At 38.6% G+C, this 20,859-nt stretch overlaps 1 protein-coding gene across 1 annotated transcript in view; it reads left to right on the forward strand.

Annotated features, from left to right (window-relative positions):
* Positions 1–2,454: 2,454 nt before the first annotated feature.
* The window catches only part of KCNH8 (potassium voltage-gated channel subfamily H member 8), a 361,687-nt gene continuing 343,282 nt past the window's right edge, over positions 2,455–20,859 (forward strand). Inside the window, exon 1 of the mRNA XM_026496942.4 lies at positions 2,455–2,557. Within this exon, the coding sequence (XP_026352727.2) occupies positions 2,482–2,557 (76 nt within the window). The 5' untranslated portion in view covers positions 2,455–2,481. The remainder of the gene's footprint in view (positions 2,558–20,859) is intronic.

Below are 20,859 nucleotides of genomic sequence, written 5' to 3' on the forward strand. Positions count from 1 at the left end.
GTACCGGGGAAGCGACTAAGACAGACAGTGATAAATGCTGGACTTCTTTTGCCATAAAACCTAGGCTTTCTTTGGGGTTGCCATTCTTAAGTCCCTCTCGTTGCTTGTTTCTTACAAGTGATTTCATGCATCTGGCAACGTACATCAAGCCCACGAGGCAATAGTTTTTACACACAGACACAGCCCTACAGTGCAAATTTTATGAACCCGAATCCTAGTTTACACCTAATGTATTTCATGCTGAACTTCAAACCACTAGCTGCGAGGCGTTTTTCAGGCTTTTATAGTCACAGCAGCAGTCTGGGTTTTCTAGGACGCAATGCACCGCCCAAACAGAAGCAGGGGCTCCCTCTTCTTTCTCTCTCTACTTCGCCCAAGAGAGAGCCAACAGAGCCACCCGCAGTTGTCTCGGCGCGCCGCGTGGGGGACACCGCCCACGTGAGCTCGGTTTCCGCACAGCTGGCTCGGGACGGAAGGATGGGGGGAGGGCGGGAGCGGCCGAGTAGGCGGGCGAGGAGTCCAGCTGGGCGGGAGACCACCCGCCAAAGGCCTGACCTTTTTGGTCTGCGGCCCCGCGCCGCCCACTCAGGAATCCCCTTCTCTGCCCCTCGCCCCCCGCCCCGCTAGCTGCACGCGGCGGCCGGATCTTCTTGAATTTCAACACAAAGGGAATCCTCGGCCGCAGGAAGTGCATCACGAAGAAAGAGGGACTGGGGGCGGGGAGAGGGGGATGCTTCCCTCCCTCTCTACACCCCCGCCCTCCCGGAGCCCTGGGCAGCCGTGACGAAACCCTCAGGGTCCCCCCTTCGCCCCAGGAGCCGGGAGAATTCAAACAAGGAGCCCCTCCCTCTCCCCCCTCCCTGCAACCCCCTGCCCGCTACCAACAGTGGCGGGTGGCAAGCGCTCTCAGCTCCCACCACGCCCGAGCTCCCAGGCGGCGGGGACTCGAGCTGCCCCTCGCGAGGCTCACACACCTGTTCGCTTCCCCCCTCCTTTCCTTCCGGGTGCGCCAGCACCTGGGCTTACGTTTGTTTTTCTGCCCCTAGGCTCTCAACTTTTCCTTCCACACCTCCTTCCCTTCCTGGGTTTTTTGTAGAATCCCAGCGCGGGTGTCCTCCTCCACGTCCCGCAGGGCTGTGCCCGAGGCTTGGGCCAGGCTTTCCTTGGCAGAATGTTGGCGGACCGGGAGTCCGCGCGTGAGCAAAGGGTAGAAAGGCAGGGAGAGACCACTTTCGTTTTCCATGACACCTGCAGTTCCAGGGACTCGGCCAGGCTTTCCACCCCGAGGTTCCAGTCTCGGAGGAAGCCTCGCCATTGGGCGGGGGTGTGGGGTTGTTGGGTGGTGGAGAGGAGGCGGGCTAGGCTAATTGGTGTTGAAGCCGTTTTTACAAGGCAACCTTACAGGTTTTACTTACATTGTATTTTGCAAATCAATAAAAACAAAACTTTTCTGGCAATGTTTATTTACATTTCACGAGAGTGAGAAACCATCCATTGTCCATAAAACAACAACAACAACAACAACAACAAACAACTCTTATTTTCTTTTACTTTAGAATGGCTTGAGAAGACCAATGGCAATTTGGAGTGAGGGGCCGAAACACCCCTTTTTCAGCCCAAGAGGAGAGGTGGAAAAACCCGGGAGCTTTGGACTAGTTTTTAAGCTGAAAGACCCGGGTGACTGGGGAGGGGGCCGTGCAACTAACTCGCAGCTGCCCTGCTCCAGTCTCAGGCACTCGCAGTGTCAGGTGTGCCGGAAGGGGGCCAGCTCCCCCTGGGGCGCCCAGCTGTCTCAGCTCACTGGGACACCACTGGAGGGGACTGTCCCCTCCCAAGCTCCTGGCTGAGGCCGGGTACCTGCTCCAACCTGTCTCCTCCCCTTCTCCAGTACCACACCCACGGGACTCCGGTCTCCCCGGGAGAGGGACGGAGCGGGAACAAAGGGGTCTTTGTTCACTGGCTCCTGGGGGGTGGGAGTCGCGCTCGCGCGCGTTTCCCTGCGCCCCTTGGAAACGGGGAGGCTCAGCGCCGTCCGGCCTCGCCCTGAGGCGAGCGCCGTCCTCCGCGACCCCAGCGCCTGAGGTCAGGGCGCGGCGCCCCGGGCCACTGCCGGCTATTTCCCGGCGGGCGGGGTGGGGGGCGAGGCGGCGCTCGGCGGGCACTGCCGCCCGCTGAGGGACTGTGGGGGGGTTTCGGCAGCTGGCGAGGTGGAGGGGGCGGGAGAGGGAGCCTGCGCCGGGCTGAGCCTGGAGGTGCGGGGCGGGCTCGCCGAGCGCTCGCCGAGAGGCTCCAGCCAGAGCAGCGGCGGCTGGAACGCGCTCCCTCTCTCCTTCCATCCTCCTCCCCCTGATCGGCCCCAGCACCGCGCCAGGTCCCCCTCCGCTGCAGTCAGCACTCTCCCCTTCTCCTTTCTTGGCGCTTTCCTCTTGAGCCATCCTTCTGGACAAACTTTGATGGAGAATTTCACACCACGCTGGAAAAATGCCGGTTATGAAAGGATTACTGGCGCCCCAGAACACCTTCCTCGACACCATCGCCACCCGTTTTGACGGAACACGTAAGTCTTGCACTTAGACGAGTTGTATGGTATTTTCCGAGAATGGTTTTTCACGTATAAATTACTTTCTGTCCCACCTTCTTTTTTCCACCAGCGGAGTGAAATTCCTTACGTTTTTGCAAAGGTGTCTTTTGTGCGCAGAAATTTCCTTCCACCCAGGGTTCGGTGTTGTACTAATACTTTGGATTGGTGTAGTTGGTCCCCTTGACTTCCTGGGTTTGTGAGAGCTCGAAAAGAGCCTGAAGGAAGACTGACGCCCGTGTTCAGTATGGGACCCGTATTTGGGTGCCTCTTTATGAAATTTTTTTAAAAAATTAATTTTATGAGGTGAAAGTGGGAATGTCCATGTTAGTGAATTGCCACCTTATCTTTCTAGAGTTTCAAGGCTGTCTAGATTATAGGGTGAGTTTGGAATGTTATGCTTACATGGAGCATAATTCCTTGAGGTTTTTCGGATAGGCATGGTTTCCCATCAGAGTTTAAGAAATGCAAACTAGAATCAGGATTGCCAAGTGTAAGCTTTCTGTAGAATTCTAAGCGTTGCGAGTTTATCAGAATCTCGATTCCTGCTTTTAAGCTAGGTACCTCTCAATCCTGAAATGATCCTAACACTCTAGGAGAGAATGTTGGGGAGGGAGGAGCTGGGAATTATAAAGGCTGATCTGAGCATATGAGAAAGTTTGGACATATTTTTTTGAGCCCGAGTATTATTGGACTTTTAGTTTGTTTCAGCTATAGTTGAAAACAAGGGTACGGTGTTGTGTGGATGCTTGGAGATTGTTCCTAATCACCTGCAAGTTTTTCTCTTTCAGGACCACGGTCAGGTCCCCATTCCTTCCCAGGCTTCTCAGGCTTTCTTCATGAGCCCGTGGTCTTTCCAACAGGCTTAGGAGTCTGTACTTTCACCCTAACAAATGCTCTCAGTTGGTTTCACTATGAACATCCCCACCTTCCTCCTAGCTTATGTTGCTTCTGTGTGCTATCTTTCCTTTTTCTGCCTCTTACACAAAACTCAGGAACTCATTCTAAAGGCTTTTCTGAGGTTCAAGTATAATTATTTTTTACTATGAGGGTATATTTCATGGAGCTGACATGAGAAAGCACATCTAATTCTATTTCCACTCCAGTAGTCTATATACACATGCCTATTACGGTGGGAAAAAAGTCCTGGCTTTGTGCTTTAAGAGTAGTTGGAAAAGTTTACATGGGAGGGAAATGAAGAATTTATTTGATTTTCTTCAATTTTTTTTTTTTTGATGTCCACCCTACTCAGGGTAAAAGGTGTGGACATTCTTACAGTGTTTTTAACTTTTGCTTTAGCCATTCTCTCCCCTTTTGTATTCTACATGTATCAGACGGTATTGGTGAAGTGCAGTGCAATGTGTCTTCTTTGGATAAGAGAAAATATTGTAATAAAACTTACAGTCCCTGCCACTGCCATTACCTCCACCACCCGAAGAGCACACAAAATCACCACTGCTTTCTTTAGCCATGTGTGAATGTGGGTACTAGTAATTATTACCTTAGAAACTGATTAGTTTCATGTACATGTTTCTTCTTGAAGTTGCAGATTTAAACCCCAAAGGCTCTCAACATGGATCCCAAAAGCATCTATTGAAAATGAGGTTACTGGTATTTGCTTATCTCATTGTTATTTAAAGTTGAATGGAGTGTGAAGTGTGGTGAATCATCCCAGCATAGCCTTGAGAATTACTGCAGCAATGTATTTAGATATCAGTTACTAATGAGAGGGGCTTTGGATCATCAAAATGAGATACCTTTGTCTCTTTATGTCACTGTAACATTTGATGACCAGAAGGCATGTAGATGGGAGTACTAGTGAATGGCTCCTTTTAAAAAACCTAAGCATTAATGTTAATAAAATGGAAGATTAGAAATTTTAAATTCTAATTTGGGAAGACCATCATTACCTAACAGCATTTAGAAAATGAAAACCAAAAATAAAGACCAAAACCTAAAACTGTTGGAGAATATGTTTGGTCTGTGCTCCACAGGGTTTAGGGGATTCCTGTAAGGAATCACTTTGTATGAAATCAGCTGAAAATTGGTGAAACAAATTTTGAAATGTGGAGTAACATAAAGGTTTACTTTGGGAAGACTTTTTTTTATTTTAAACAACATCTAATGAATACCCCTTGTCCCAACAAACCCCACTCCAGGAAAGAAGATTATATTTTCTCATTTACTTCTTTTTTGAATTGCAGGATGACTTGAATAATCTGAAACTTAAAAAAAATACTTTAAAGAAAGTTTTAGCCTCAAATTTTGTTGTATCTAGAATCATGGGCGTACCATTTCCCTGGCTAAGTTTTTTTATCTTATTGTGCTATCTTTTCTGTGTTGACAAAATTTAAATATAATTATTTCCCTGAACCTCTTCCTATGATCATCCTTCTTTCTCTTGATTTTTTATAGTATTAATTTCTTATGCAAGATGAAACTATTTGCAAGTTTTAAATTTGCCAAATTGCCACCCACCCAATTAAAAACTCTGTAGAAAGTGAATGATGTTATTATACTCAAAATGTAATATGTTTACTTGGTACATTGCCTTATTTGTTACGTATACTTCATAGTTATCTTAGTTTCTTATTTTATTTTATATTGGTTAATCCTGATGAAAAAATAAGAGAATAAACAGTAGCCCAGGCAAACCACCTTGCTAACTTAACCACCATGCAATATTATTAGCCTTACTGACTTAATGTTGTAATGGAAAATAATAAAACTTAAAACATCATTCAAAATTTCTCCTAAGGAAAAAAAATAAGCATACAATAATAAAAGCTTATAACATAATCTTACTAATTTATCAGTTGAAATATTATCACAGGGCAACATAAAAGAAGTTAATAATGTATTTTATCACCTGGTGACACTTTATTGTTTTATATAATAGTTATTCCTTTTAATATTTAAGAAGTGAGCTCCTTGTTAGGATTAAAAGACAATTGTGGACCATTAATTAGAATTTGTTTTCATATCCAATGTAATTTTTAAAAACTATTGGAAAATATAAATCTTTTTATATAAAACTACCCTAAAATACATTTCCTTCTGAAATGTGTTCTCTCCTGGTTTGTGTTTAATTGCAGTGCAATGAGACTGAGAAAACGAAGAACCTTGCAAACATTGAATATGTATGCCCTATTTCGGATGAAAAAGTAATGCCAATGACTTTTTTTAACTCATTACATGTAGCCACACTTCTCACTGGCAACACTCTTAGACAGACACACACACACACACACACACACACCAAGTGTTAACGTCATGACCGTATCTAGCTCACTTTTCCTACATGTTTTTTTTAAATATGTTTAATGTATTAAAAAAATCTTTTCTGAGTAGACTTTTGTGTTAAGCACATGAATATTAATCTGGACAAAGAGGAAGTATAGTAAAGAACACATAAGTACATATTTTAAAAAATAGTTTTTAGTACTAAATATTTGTCATGGGGTACCACTTGAGAAAAACAGATTTCTTTTTTTTTTTTTTTTTTGAGGATATAAAACTTTCAGAGGGAAATGTCCATTTCCAAACATAATGGTATATTAACCTACATTTTCATAGCTGTATATTTGCCTACATTTTCCAGTCATATCAAAATTTGGCCAGAATACATCTCCTTTGGGGTTAGTCAGACAAGATTGAAGGTTTAAAGGAAGTTTGTAGCCCAGCGGACTCTATCAAGGAGATTCCAGTCAAAGTATTCAGAATAACAGTAGTTTAGAAACTCATTCATATTTGCATATATTTTACGTACTCTTGTATAGCCAGTTTAAAATGGTCCAAGGAAATTTGTTAAAATTGAAATACTTCCTTTACAGACACAACTGCATTGGTTTTTCTTTTCATCTTTCCTTTCTTCTTTTTTCTCATCTTCCCTTTCATACAAGGAACATATAGCTCTTAACGTTACAATCTTAGAGAGGAGAAAGGGGGAAGAATAAGGTGGGACAGTAGAGATCTTCCTAAGTCTTTGCTGGGTTGTAGTTTGGAGAATACCAGCAGAGGCATTTAGCCAGTAAAAAAGAATGAGCTCCATTATGTATGGGTCTGTCTATAAAAGGCTATTACATGAAAACATTCAAGGAAATAGTTAGCATTCTAGAGATATCTCTCCCCAAATAGAAGTTTATAAAGATTCTTTAAAAAAATTTTTTATCTGCTAGTTAGTCTCTTTTATTCTTAATGTTTAGGGAGATAGTTCCTTATGAGTTTTCTTTTTCTGTGTAGTAAATTACCACAAACTTTGTGGCTTATTATCTAACATTTTCTGCAGGCCAGACATGGAGGTAAGGATTAGGTGGGTCCTCTGCTCAGGGTCTCACAAGGCTGCAAACAAATCCTTAGCTGGGGCTATGGTCTTTGCTGAGGCTATGGTCTTTGCTGAGGCTTGAGGCCCTCATCGAAGGTCATGTAGTTGTTAGCAGAATTTAATTCCTTGTGGTTTTATGATTGAGGTCTCTATTGTCTTGCTAACTGTCAGCCAGGGACTTTTCTCAGCAAGTAGCAGCTGCCCTCAGGTTGTTGCCACACGTTCTCTCTTAGAGGCGCTCTCACAACTGAGAGGTTCGCCTCTTCCAGGGCAGCAGGAGGGTTTGTCTTTTAAGAGTTTGCCTAAATCAGGCCCACCCAGGATAATCTCTGTTTTGATTAACTCACAGTCAACTGATTATGGATCTTAATCACATCTCTAAAATCATCTGTTCTGCCCACACTCAAGAGAAAAGGATTAGACAAGGTGTATACACAAGGAGTTGGGAATCTTGGGGGCCATCTTGAAACTCTCTCTACAGTTGCTATCTGCTGTTGTATTATCTTACAAAACCCAATGTTCTCACATTTGTTCTTTTTTTTTTTTTTAAAGATTTTATTTATTTATTTGAGACAGAGAGACAGAGAGAGAGAGAGTGAGAGAAAGCATGAGTGGGAAGGAGAAGGAGAAGCAGGGAGCCCGATGCTGGGCTCAGTCCCAGGACCCCGGGATCATGACCCGAGTCGAAGGCAGACACCTAACCAACTGAGCCACCCAGGCACCCCTCACATTTGTTCTTCTAAAAAGTAGATTTTTTAAGCACACCCTGCAGTTCTGTATGCATGAAACCCTGCTGAGTTTACACCTGGAATTGGCCCAACTTACTGGTACTGGAGGGAGGGTTTTGCTTCACATCTGGGGATGGCACATGAGTAAAACTAGTCTAGTTCATTTTAGTCAGCTGTCCTGTCTGACTCTTCATTCTCTGATATAGAAGTAATATGGGAGATGTTGGAGTGTTTTCAGAATATTAATCCCAGTCTCTTAACAGGGTGTCCCTCTTTACAGATAAGGAATGGGGCCTCTTTGTACACACGGGCATCTTAGTCTGCACTGGATGGAGAAGCAATCTGAGAATGCGGCATCTGCAAAGAATGATAGCCAAGGCAGGTTGTTGCACTCTAGGGTGACTGGGCTATTTCCACCTTACTAACTTCTTAACCAGGCCTGTTCCTGGGCAAACAATATGAACTACTTTGAAACAATATGTTTTCCATCTCTTTCTCATGCCTCTAGCCACGTTTCAGATTTAAGAAACTCCCCATTATGCACTCCTGCATTGAAGTTGGCTGTGTTCAGATAAATAATGTTCTTTATTTAAACTTCATTCTAGGTTTACTGAAAATTAGAAAGGAAGAGAGAGAGAGAAAGGGAGAAAGAGGAGAGAAGAAAGAATAGGGAGGAGGGAATTATTTATTCTCAGTCTTTGACTTCATAGATGAATTCTTTACCCTGCAAAGGATTTATCACAGTGGTTCTCATAACTTCCATGCAATGAACAATGTGTTTGATTTATAAGGATTGGATTTATGTCTTTATCAGACATACATTTCTTTTGATGAGTGAAATACACAAATAATAAGAAAAATTTTATTATATAGTCTTTAAAATATTAGATAATTTTGTTTTGACATCATTGTATATAGGAAAATTGATAGCTAATATGTTAAAAATGGAAGTTATGCTCTTAATATATTTTTCCTAGGCTCTGGCTTTTAGTATCACCTGTAGACCAAAGACCATGGCATGAACCCTCTTCTGGCATGAGAAACACACTGAAGGTCCTGAGTTACCAGTTTCTGGGATATCCCAGACCCAGCGTACTTCTAGAATGATACAGTCCCTCTGATGAAATCTTTATTTATCAATAATCAATCAGTCATTTCTTCAACAATATTTAATCAACACTAACTATATACAAAGCCATTATGCTGGGATCTTTGGAATAAATCAGGCTTGCCCTTCTCTCAAAGAAGATGATAAATGTATGCAAAAATTACTGTAGTGTAGGTTGAAAAGGGATAAGAATATTCAGAAGATATAGGCAAAGGGCTGTACACATCTGGATGAGGGAGGAATAATTTCTGTGGGTGAAAGATCTGGGAGGGTTCTGGGTGGGAATGATTCGCTCATATATGATAAGGGCAAAGACGATATTCTGTTTACTCTGCTAATTTGTATAACATTGTCATTGAAGCTAAAAAGAGGGCATCTTTAAGTATTTTAGAGGACGTGAATGGCAAAAGGTAGAGGCAAGAGGAGAATGGAAAGTCAATTAGGTCAGACATGGAATGTCTTTAAAGTCAGAGTACTTAGTCTTAGTAAGCCATTGGAGGTGGTCGATTCACATCTTGGTAGGAGAGTATGGTGCCATCTGTGCCTGGTGTAAAAACTCCCAACCGTTCCATATTCCACAGGCTGACAGGTAATGCAGGAGAAATGTCCACCTTGACACCTAAGAAGTTTCTTCTTACTATCTCTTCTAAAAATGCTTTTACACTTTGACAAGGGTCCCAGAGAATGCCCGTGGATTGATGTGTTCTTCATTTTTTAAAAAAATGTCTGCTTCTCCCAGGGAGCTAACTTTTATCTCTTAGGAAAAGGAGAGATTGATTTCTGACCGCATAGCTGAGTACTCTTCTCCTCCAGGGCTGTGTTATTCTATAAAATTGTGTCTGTGGAGAAGAAAAAGAATTGAGGGTGTGCTAGCATTCAGTCCTAGTGAAGTCGATTGGAGAAATGCCAACAGTAAAAGGTGCAGAGTTCCAACCGCTGCAGAGATAGTAGGGTTCACCCTGGCAATGCATATTTGCTGAGGTAGTCTAAATACTAACTTTTCAATCCATTTTGGTTTAGCAGAGCCTACAAACAAAAAAGATGAGACTTCAGCTTTACCTCTGACATAGTTCATATTTAGCAACTGGAGCAATTGAAGAGCTTTCTCAGTAATTTAAACAGTCAAATACAGTTCTTGGCTTATAAATTCCCTGGAAGATATATTTTGGTTTTCTTTCATAGCCATTAATGCAACTGTCTATCTCCCTTAAACCCTCCAAAATCCACATGTTCCCAGATGAACTAATAATCTTTCCTAGCCTATGAAACCTATTTGTCTTCTTATGTTTTCTGGCTCCATTATTGGCATCACCACCCACCCATTTCTCCAAGCTAGAAATCAGTCGCCCTCGACTGCCCACGCATCTAATTGGTTATCAAGTCTTTGAGATTTTCCTTTAGAAATGCCCTGATCGGGCTCCTTACCTCCTGTTTATTGATTCTTTTTTAGTTTTGAACCTCTGTTTCTTATCTACATAGTTGTAACCTTACTCTCACTGGATTCCTGTGGCCATCGCCCCTATCCTGCTTACTCCCCACCCTTCAGCCTACATTGTCCCCAGAGCGATTTCCAATAAAAGCAGCATGATTTAATCATTTAACTCTCCTATTTAAAGCCACCCATCCGCTCCCTGCTACCTCTTGGAGAATATCCAAAGTCCTTAGTGTCATATGACCCCAAGATGATTCTGCAGAATCTTTTCAAACCATTGTCTCCCAGGCTGCAGCCATACTCACCCTGAATCCCGTGATCATCCTTGTCTCTGGGCCTCTGCAGGTCACTTGAAGAGCAAGATCCTTTATTTTCTTCGAGACCCATCCTGAGGGTTGCCTTATATATAAACTTGTTCTATGAGACTTCAAGTTGAGTTGGGTGCCATTTGTTCTCCGTTTCCACGTTACTTTGCCCGTTCCTCACGTGTCTTCTGATTATATGCTTTCATATTTCAACACTCAGTTCCTTCAAGACCTGACTATGTCTTTATTTTTTTGTATCCCCCTTGCTCAGACTTATGTTTGGAACAGTCATTGCTCAGTAAGAGATTCTTTGAGTAAAAGAATTGCAAATTCCTTGAAAGTTAGGGTTGTACAGTAATTGTCTTTATTTCCCTTTGGTACTAACGGGTTTTCCTTTTATTCAGTATTATGTTGTTTAACTTTAGTTTTGAAACATAATTCTAGACTGGCTTCCCGTACCTCATTTTCACATGGTTCAAGTACTAATTTCTTTTATTAAAGTTTAATGATACTAGTGACTACCATTTTGGGCATGTCTGCATACGCTCTGTATACCATGCTGGTGCTTTGTTTGTTCCTACCACAACTCGACAGCCCGGCAAGGGGGAAGGCCGCCCCCCTTTTTGTTACAGATGACAAAACTCAAGCTCAGCATTTTTGTGCGTTATCACACTAGCCTGTGATTTTTCTACTATAGCCTGTGATTTTTCTACTATGTCACACTGCCTTTAAAATGTGTTTTTTATAGCAAGTATAAACAAACTAGGGCAATCTGTGGTATCATTTCTAGTTTCTAACTCTTGCAAAAAGGAATTTCTGCTTTCAAGTTTTTAGCCACTTCTAGTATATATGCTGGGTTTTTTTCTTTTGATATATCATGCTTTAAGTACTTGTCACTTAAAGAATGTTTTTAGATTGGTATTTAAGACTCATATCTGGAGCTACTTAATGTATTCACTGTGCAAAGCAGTTTTGCTCATCAAAGAAAATCCACTGTCCGTTTTTTCAAAAAAATAAAGAAATCCATTTTCTTTGAGATTTTGGTGCTTAGAATTTGCTGATTTTAGAACTTGTGATTCTTTAATTGTCAGGCTAATCTCTCCATAGAAGATATTCTAATTCTCATAGCTATTATAGTGGCATCATTTTGTTTTTACCTTGTTAGCATCTTACAGAAGAAATTCTTCTACCTATTTTCAGTCTGTTTTATTGGGTGAAATATATTCTCCACTGTCAGGTATTATAGACATCTTTCAAAAAAGATCATTTACCTTCTCTCTCCACAATGACTTCACAGGAAGAAATAAGGGTACCTAGCTCTCCAATTTACAAATATAATCTAAAGCTCGTTTTTTCTTTCTTTCTTTCTTTCTTTCTTTCTTTCTTTCTTTCTTTCTTTCTTTCTTTCTTTCTTTTCTTCTTCTTCCTTTTTTTTTCATGTTTTCTTTTGCTCTGTTAAGTCTTTTGGATAGGCTTCCTTATTGTACTTGTCAGTCCAAAGGAGTTTCTCATTCTAGTTATTGAACTAGAAGGAACTGAGCCCAGAGCACTCATCAGTCTTTCCATGTTTTGTTTGATTTCCTAGAAAAAAGGATCCAAATAAGAAGTTCACATGTTATCAAAATATCAAAAACCCAGTTTGACAAGTAGACTTGTCTTTAATTGTGGTGTTCTGGTTATTTTTTCAAAGGAGAGAATAACATAGAAGATAAAAACGGGCATATTTTTGACCTTCACACCTAAATAAACATTTCTACTATGATTCTATAAATAGTGCAAAAAAATGCACGTCTTGGGACTGCAGCTTTTGTATTGTATTACTTTGGTACATCTTTGGTTGGGTAACATTTCAGTCATCTGAAAATGAGCTTGCTACCCTCGCTCAAACAATATGTGGTTTCAGGTTTTAGCATATAGAAATAAAAATCACTGAGGGCTCTTGTCCACCTGTACAGTGCTCCATATCGCGTAGTGTATTTTTTGTTCAAAGAAACGAAAAGTTATGAAATTATTTGAAAGATAGTATTAATAGCTAATATTTGCATAACATTTCAGTATATTCATTTTTAATTCCATCACTTAAATTACTTTTGAATTTAAGATGAAAAGTGGCTTCCTATTATAATTTTAAATATACATTTGTGTTCTATAAGTGAAGTTCAACATTGTTTAATGTATTTAAGGTCTGCTGAATTTCTTTTTCTGGGCACTATTTGTCCATATTCATTGCCCTTTATTAATTGGATTATTGGTATTCTCTATGAATTACATAGTAACAAAATGAATATTTTTTAAAAATTTTATTTATTTTTGCACGTGAGAGAGAGAGAGCTAGAGAGAGCGAGAGCACACTAGTGGTGGGGCGGGATAGAGGGAGAAGCAGACCTCCTGCTGAGTGGGGAGCCCGATGCAGAGCTTGGTCCCCGGACCGCGGGAGCATGACCTGAGCCGAAGGCAGACGCTCAATGGACTGAGCCACCCAGGTGCCCCCAAAATGAATATTTTATTAGTGAAGTGAATTATGTATGTTTTTGTTTCCAATTTTGGTCGGACTTTTGATTTTTATGTAGATGAATTAATCAGTTTTCCTTATTGTGTGTTTTGATTTAGAAAGGTATTTTCTATACTAAAGTTGTTTTTAAAATATACCCTATGAGCTTTACCATCTCATTTTGTATATTCAAATTTGTTCTCCTCCATTAATAAGTTCTGCAATTTGATCTATTGAATATGATGTAGGGAGCAAAATTTATTCTTTCTAGATGCCTATCCATTTTCCTAACATTATTCAATAATTCATCTTTTCTATGCTTATTTGCGATGTCTGGTTTATCATTCTGTATTCTGCATTCCTATATGTATATAGATAATATTCTATAATTCTATATGTAATTTTTCTGTTTTATGACTTTCAATCCTATTACATTCGTCTATCTTTTTTTATATTAGTATCACAGTTCTAATTATAGGAATTTTAAGATATATGTTAAAACTCTTATTTCACTATTTTTTCCCAGAAACTTTTTACTTAGCTAATCATACTTATTTAGAAGTCCTTATGAATTTATGAACCAGATTATCTAGCTAAAAAAACCTTGTTGGTATTTTTAGTGTAATCTGTAGGAAACATGACATTTTTATGATGTCAAAAATTCATATCTAAGAACTTGTTATGTGTTTCTATCATTTATATCTTCTTAGGGGTTTCTCAATAAAGATACTGCACATTTCTTATTTTTTTATTCCTAGTTATTTTATCTTTGTAGTTTCTATGTAGAATGGAGTCTTTTGTTCTACCATTTTGTTTTTCTTTTCTTTTTAAGATTTTATTTATTTATTTGACAGAGAGAGAGAGCACAAGCAGGGGGGCAGCAGGCAAAGGGAGAGGGAGAAGCAGGCTCCCCACTGAGCCAAGAGCCTGATGTGGGGCTCAATCCCAGGACCCTGGGATCATGATCTGAACCAAAGGCAGATGCTTATCTGACTGAGCCACCCAGGCACCAGCACCATTTTGTTTTTCCAGTTCAGTTATGTTTGTTTATTTGAAGGCTATTGATTCCTATGTGTTATTATTTTTTTAACCAGCCAGCTTGCTGAATTTCTATTATCCTTTGCAATAATTTTTCAGTTGGTTTCTTGGGGTTTTCAGCTAAGAAATAATACTGTCTTCAAATAATAAAAATTTTTCTTGCTTGTTTCCAATTTTTACAGCCCTTATATTTTGTTCCCTTAATTTTTTCTATTGTCTGATAGCTTTGGTTAGTATTATAAACATTATAAATACAATTAAAAATGGTAATGGTAATGGTAAAGAAATTCCTTCTTGTTCCTAACTTTCAATGGAAATTATTTTAGTGTTTTTCTAATAAGTATTTTTCTGGCTTTTAGTTTGAAAAATAGATATTATGTTATATATTTCCACTTTATTAAGAGACTTTGTTATATATTACTATTTTATTAATCAATTTTACAAATTGGCTTTTCATCATCTATCTAAACAATTCAGTGTTTCTTATTGAATCAATTAATATAATAAATTCAATTGAACTATCCTTGCATTCTTTCAATAAAAGTTACTTGGCTGTGTTACTGGATTCTACTTGTTAGCATTTATTCAGAATTTTTACACTAGAAACATACACACAGAAACCCACACATATACATGTATGTGCATGTGGGTGTGTATAATATTGACATTAATTTTCTCTTTCAGCATATGTGTATTACTGAATTTTGGTGGGGTATCCACACATCCATATTTGTGCTTATTAATGTCCCATTTAGTTTAGCATTTGTACAAATTTTTCATTTTCAATAAAGTATCACTATTAATCATTGCATTCGAATAAGTAAAAATGGGCTGGTAGATCTTCCGTTAGTTCTTATAGGTTTTGACTATAGTCTTGTCTAATAATGTCTCAGGCATCTGTGTACTGAAGATAGGTGTTACTTTAATGTGTATTTAAGTCTGAAAAATGCCAGCAATGATACATATCTCTTATGCCAACCCTTCCAGATACAAAATATTTAATGATACTCTGTATATATACAGATTTATATAAATACACACACATCTATATGTATCTTCTCCTAGGACAACATGTGCATTGTATACTAACCAGTAGCACCAAGGCCTGTGAGATGCATGAAGTTACTAGTCCACATCTTAGCTGTCAGTAGGAAACATAGGAAATTATCATTTGGGTATACAATGACATTTAAGTAGAATGTATCTATTTTTGGTAGTTTTAAACATTTTTGCAGTGAACCTTTTCTGGCATCAGTGAACTCACAAAAATGAAAAATGTGTTCAACGAAATACTGAATTCCCATTTCTTAAGAAAGTTGCTGATGATTGTACAACTGGAAGAAAATATTGATGTTTATATCTGTCATGGGTGCCCACATTGGGGCAGTATCACTGACCACATTAAAATCAGAAGCAACAAATCTGCTGAATAAGCATCACCATGTTATTTAAAAATTAGTAGCTGAGGGCACTTGGCTGGCTCAGTCTAAGTGTCTGACTCGATCTCAGCTCAGTTCTTGCTCTCAGGGTTGAGTTCAAGCTGCTTGTCGAGCTCCACACTGGCATGGAGCCTACTTAAAAAAATTAGTAGCTGATTTAAGAAGACTATGTTTACAAGTAATGATTCATTCTGCAGAAAGTATCTTGGACATACTGCTCTGTGAAGCATGATTTCTCACTTAGATCAAAGGGCTGCTCTTCTAAATGAATTTCATTCACTTTTCTTTTTTTTTTGGTAGGGTTTATAATGGTTTAATTTACATATAGTAAAATCACTCCATTTAAATGTATAGTTCAATGAATTTTGCAAAATGTATACAGTCATGTAACCACCAACACAATGAAGATTTAGAACAGTATTTTCACTCTCAAATTTCAAATATGCTCCCCCCACTTCCACCTCTTAGTAACAATCTGTTTTCTATCCTTATGGTTTTGGCTTTTCTAGAATGTAATATTAATGAAATTATAAGATATATTGTATTTTGGGGGGGTCTGGCTTCTTTCACTTAGCATAATGCTTTTGCAATTTATTATTTTTTTCATGTATCAGTAGTTCTATTTTATTGTTGAAAATTTCATTCAGTTTTGGTTTTGTTTTCTTATACATATAGAAAAAGTGTAGCAAGAATATTTAATGTATTGTTTGAATACCAGAGGAACATAGCAAGTATTAATACCAACAGAGTTTTTGATGGAAAATCAGTTAATTTTAATAATGCTTGAGTTTTGTATCTAATTCATGGATATAAGTAAACTTTTTCGAAGTGTATTCTATAGAAGGTGAATCATACATTACTATAAATGTCATTGTAAATTCAATTAAATGGATCATTAGCAATAAAGTTTCTTACTTAGTGGTGATAAGAGAAATGTAAATTTTGGCAAAGCACAGTGTCACAGTAAAAACAGTGTTTATTGAACTTAAAAAAATAATGAAGCAGCAATGTGCTTGGACTTGGTGGTGGTGTATGTATAATTCATTTTTGTGTCAAAGAAACCAATGATATTTTATCAATTACTAAGATGCTGTAGTGGTCAAAATTGCCAAATATTTTTATATACGAGGAATTAGTTATAGTAGTTACACTACATGATATGTGGTGTTAAATGCAGAAAAATATTTGTCATGGCAGTGCATGGTTTCTCTTTTTACTGCCTCCATCAGTCAGAATTTTAAAATATTTGAATCTTTGGTGGAGTCTTTCAGGTTTCCTACATAGAGTATGATGTTATCTGCAAACAGTGGAAGTTTGACTTCTTCTTTGCCAGTTTGGATGCTTTTTATTTCTTTTTGTTGTCTGATTGCTGAGGCTAAGACTTCCAGTACTTTGTTAAATAGTAATGGTGAGAGTGGACATGCTTGTCTTCTTCCTGATCATAGGAGAAAGGCTCTCAGTTTTTCCCCACTAAGGATGATATTAGCTGTGGGTCTTTTGTATATGTTGATGTATGTTCCACCTATCCCTACTTTGTTGAGGGCTTTTTAAATCAAGAATGGATGCCATGTTTTGTCAAATCCTTTTTCTGCATCTATTGAGAGGATCACATGGCTCTTATCCTTTCTTTTATTAATGTGGTGTATCATGTTTGATTGATTTGTGAATATTGAACCACCCCAGCAGCCCAGGAATAAATCCCATTTGATCATTGTGAATAATTCTTTTAACGTACTGTTGGATTCTATTTGCTAGTATCTTGTTGAGAATTTTTGCATCCATGTTTATCAGGGTATTTGCCTGTGACTTTCCTTTTTAGTGGGGTCTTTGTCTGGTTTTGGAATCAAGGTAAAGCTGGCTTTGTAAAATGGGTTTGGAAGTTTCCCTTCCATTTCTATTTTTTGGAATAGTGTGAGAAGAATAGCTATTAACTCTTATTTAAATGTCTGGTAGAATTTCCCCGGGGAAGCCATCTGGCCCAAGGCTTTTGTTTGTTGGGAAATTTTTGATTACTGATTCAATTTCTTTGCTGGTTATGGGTCTGTTCCAATTTTCTATTTCTTCCTGTTTCAGTTTTGGTCGTTTGTAAATTTCTAGGTATTTGTCCATTTCTTCCAGATTGCCCGGGTTTTTGGCATATAATTTTTCATAGTATTCTTTTATAATTGTATTTTTGTGTTATTGGTATCATCTCTCCTCTTTCATTCATGATTTTATCTGTTCGGATCCTGTCTTTTTTCTTTTTGATAAGTCTGGCTAGGGGTTTATCAATGTTAATAATTCTTTCAAAGAACCAGCTCTTAGTTTTGTTGATCTGTTCTACTTTTTTAAAAAAATTGTTTGTTTCCATATCACTTATTTCTGCTCTAATCTTTATTATTTCCCTTCTTCCACTGGCTTTAGGCTTTATTTGCTGTTCCTTTTTTAGCTCCTTTGGGTGAAGGTTAGATGGTGTATTTGAGACTCCACCAAAAAATTGCTAGAATTGATACATGGATTTGGCAAAGTCACAGAATATAAAATCAACGTGCAGAAATCTTTTGCATTTCTATACACCAATAACGAAGCAGCAGAAAAAGAAATCAAGGAATTGATCCCATTTGCAACTGCACCAAAAACAATAAAATACCTAGGAATAAACATAACTAAAGAGATAAAAGTCCTGTACTCTGGAAACTGTACAACACTTATGAAAGAAATCAAAGAGGACACAAAGAAATGGAAAAGCATTCCATGCTTATGGAATGGAATAACAAACATTGTTAAAATGTCTATCCTACCCAGAGCATTTTGGCAACTATGTTACACACTATGTACATTTAATTTAAAATACCACCAGCATTTTTCTCAGAGCTAGAACAAATAACCCTCAAATTTGTATGGAACCACAAAAGACCCTGAATACCCAAGCATTCCTGAAAAAGAAACAGAATTGGAGGTGTCACAATTCCAGATTTCAAGCTGTATTACAAAGCTGTAGCATCAAGACAATATGGTACTGACACAAAAACAGACACATAGATCAATGGAACAGAATAGAAAACCCAAAAATGGACCCACAACTACAACGTCTACTAATCTTTGACAAAGCAGGAAAGGATATACAATGGAGAAAAGACAGTCTTCAACAAATGGTGTTAGAAAAAATGGACAGCAACATGCAGAAGAATGAAACCTTTCTTACACCATACACAAAAATAAATTTAAAATGGATGAAAGACCTAGCTGTGAGACAGGAAACTATCAAAATCCTAGAGGATAACACAGGCAGAAACCTTTTTGACCCTGGCCTTAGCAATTTCTTATTAGACACGTTGCCATAGGCAAGGGAAACAAAAGCAAAAATGAATTGTTGGGGCTTCATAAGATAAAAAGCTTCTGCAGAGTGAAGGAAGCAATCAACAAAACTAAAAGGCAGCGCACAGAATGGGAAGATATTTGCAAACAATGTATCTGATAAAGGGTTAGTATCCAAAATGTTTAAAGAATTTACCAACCTCAACACCCAAAAAACAAGTAATTCAGTTAAGAAATGGTCAGAAGACATGAATAGACACTTTTCTGAAGCAGACATCCAGATGGCTAACAGACACGTGAAAAGATGCTCAGCGTCACTCATCGTCAGGGAAATGCAAATCAAAACTACAATGGGATACCACCTCACACCTGTCAGAATGGCTAAGATGAACAACACAAGAAACAAGTGTTGGTAAGGATGTGGAGGAAAGGGGGCACCTGGGTGGCTCAGTCCGTTAAACGTGTGCCTTCAGCTCACGTCATGATCTCAAGGTCTGGGTTCGAGCACATGAGGCTCTCTGCTCAGCGGTGGTGAGTCTGCTTCTCTCTCTCCCTCTGTGATCTCTCTTGCTTTCACTCTCTTTCAAATAAATAAATAAAATCTTAAAAAAAAAAAAGGATGTGGCGAAAAGGGAACCCTCTTGCACTGTTGGTGGGAATGCAAACTGGTGCAGCCACTCTGGGAAACAGTATGGAGCTTCCTCAAAAAGTTAAAAATATGAACTACCCTACGATCCAGCAATTGCACTACTAGGTATTTACCCAAAGGATACAAAAATACAGATTTGAAGGGGTACATGCACCTCAATATTTATAGCAGGATTATCAAGAATGGAGAGAGACAAATGGAGAGAGACAAATGTCCATCAACTGATAAATGGATAAAGTAGCGGTACACACACACACACACACACACACACACACACACACACACACAGTGGAATATTAACCAACGATTAAAAAGAATGAAATCTTGCCATTTGCAATGATGTGGATGGAGCTACAGTGTACTATGCTAAGCGCGGTAAGTCAGTCAGAGAAAGACAAATGCCCTTTGACTTCACTCATATGTATAATTTAAGAAAGAAAACAGTTGAACATATGGGAAGGGTGAAAGAAAACAAAGGAGAGTGGGAAACAAACCAAAAGAGACAATGATAGAGAACAAACTGAATATTGCTGGAGGGGAGATGGGTGCAGAGAAGGGATAATTGGGTGATGGGCACTTGTGATGAGCAATGGGTATTGTATGTAAGTGATGAATCACTGAATTCTACCCCTGAAACCAATATTGCACTGTATGTTAACTAACTAAAATTTAAATAAAAATTATGAGAAAGACATAAAGAAAAATAAAATGTCTGAGTCTTTGAATGCATGCTTTGTAAATAACCCAAGTGTCCAAAAAAGTTATTGATCTTTTCTAAATGAGCCTTTATTTTTTCTTTTCATTTTGTTTGAAACATTTGAAAATATTTCATCAGGGGCCCCTGGGTGGCTCAGTTGGTTAAGCATCTGCCTTTGGCTCTGGTCATGTTCTCAGGGTCCTGGCATCTAGTCTGCAAAGGGGTCCCTGCTCTGTGGGTCCTCTGCTTCTCTTGCTTTTTCTTCACCCCCCCTCCTTGTGCGTACATGTTCTCTCTTTCTTCCTGGTCTCTCAAGTGAATAAATAAAATCTTTAAAAGAAAAAGAAAATATTTAATCGAAGTATTTAATAAACAGTACTAAAAACTTCATTTTAGTGAATAGCAACTATTGTAAACAAAATTAAATATAGAAATACATTGAAATGTATCTCTAGATAAGCAAAGGGGAAAATTAAACAATAAGAACTCAAACTATATACTAGGTTAATATTTGAAATTGTTTAATTTTCCTTTGGAATATTTCAACTTGAAAGACTCTTTTGATGCAGGTTGTATTTTTAATTGGATAGATACATTTATGTTCAGACAAACTGAATGCAATTAAAAAGAACTATGATTTTGCAGCACCAATATTTGGCAAAACACTAAAAAGAATCATAAAGACACCTTTTATTTATTTTTTTTAAGTAGGCCCTTTGCCCAACATGGATCTTGAATTCACTTCTCTGAGACCAAGAGTCGCATGCTTTATG

This window comes from Ursus arctos, unplaced genomic scaffold (assembly GCF_023065955.2).
Source record: "Ursus arctos isolate Adak ecotype North America unplaced genomic scaffold, UrsArc2.0 scaffold_20, whole genome shotgun sequence".
Classification (NCBI taxonomy): domain Eukaryota; kingdom Metazoa; phylum Chordata; class Mammalia; order Carnivora; family Ursidae; genus Ursus; species Ursus arctos.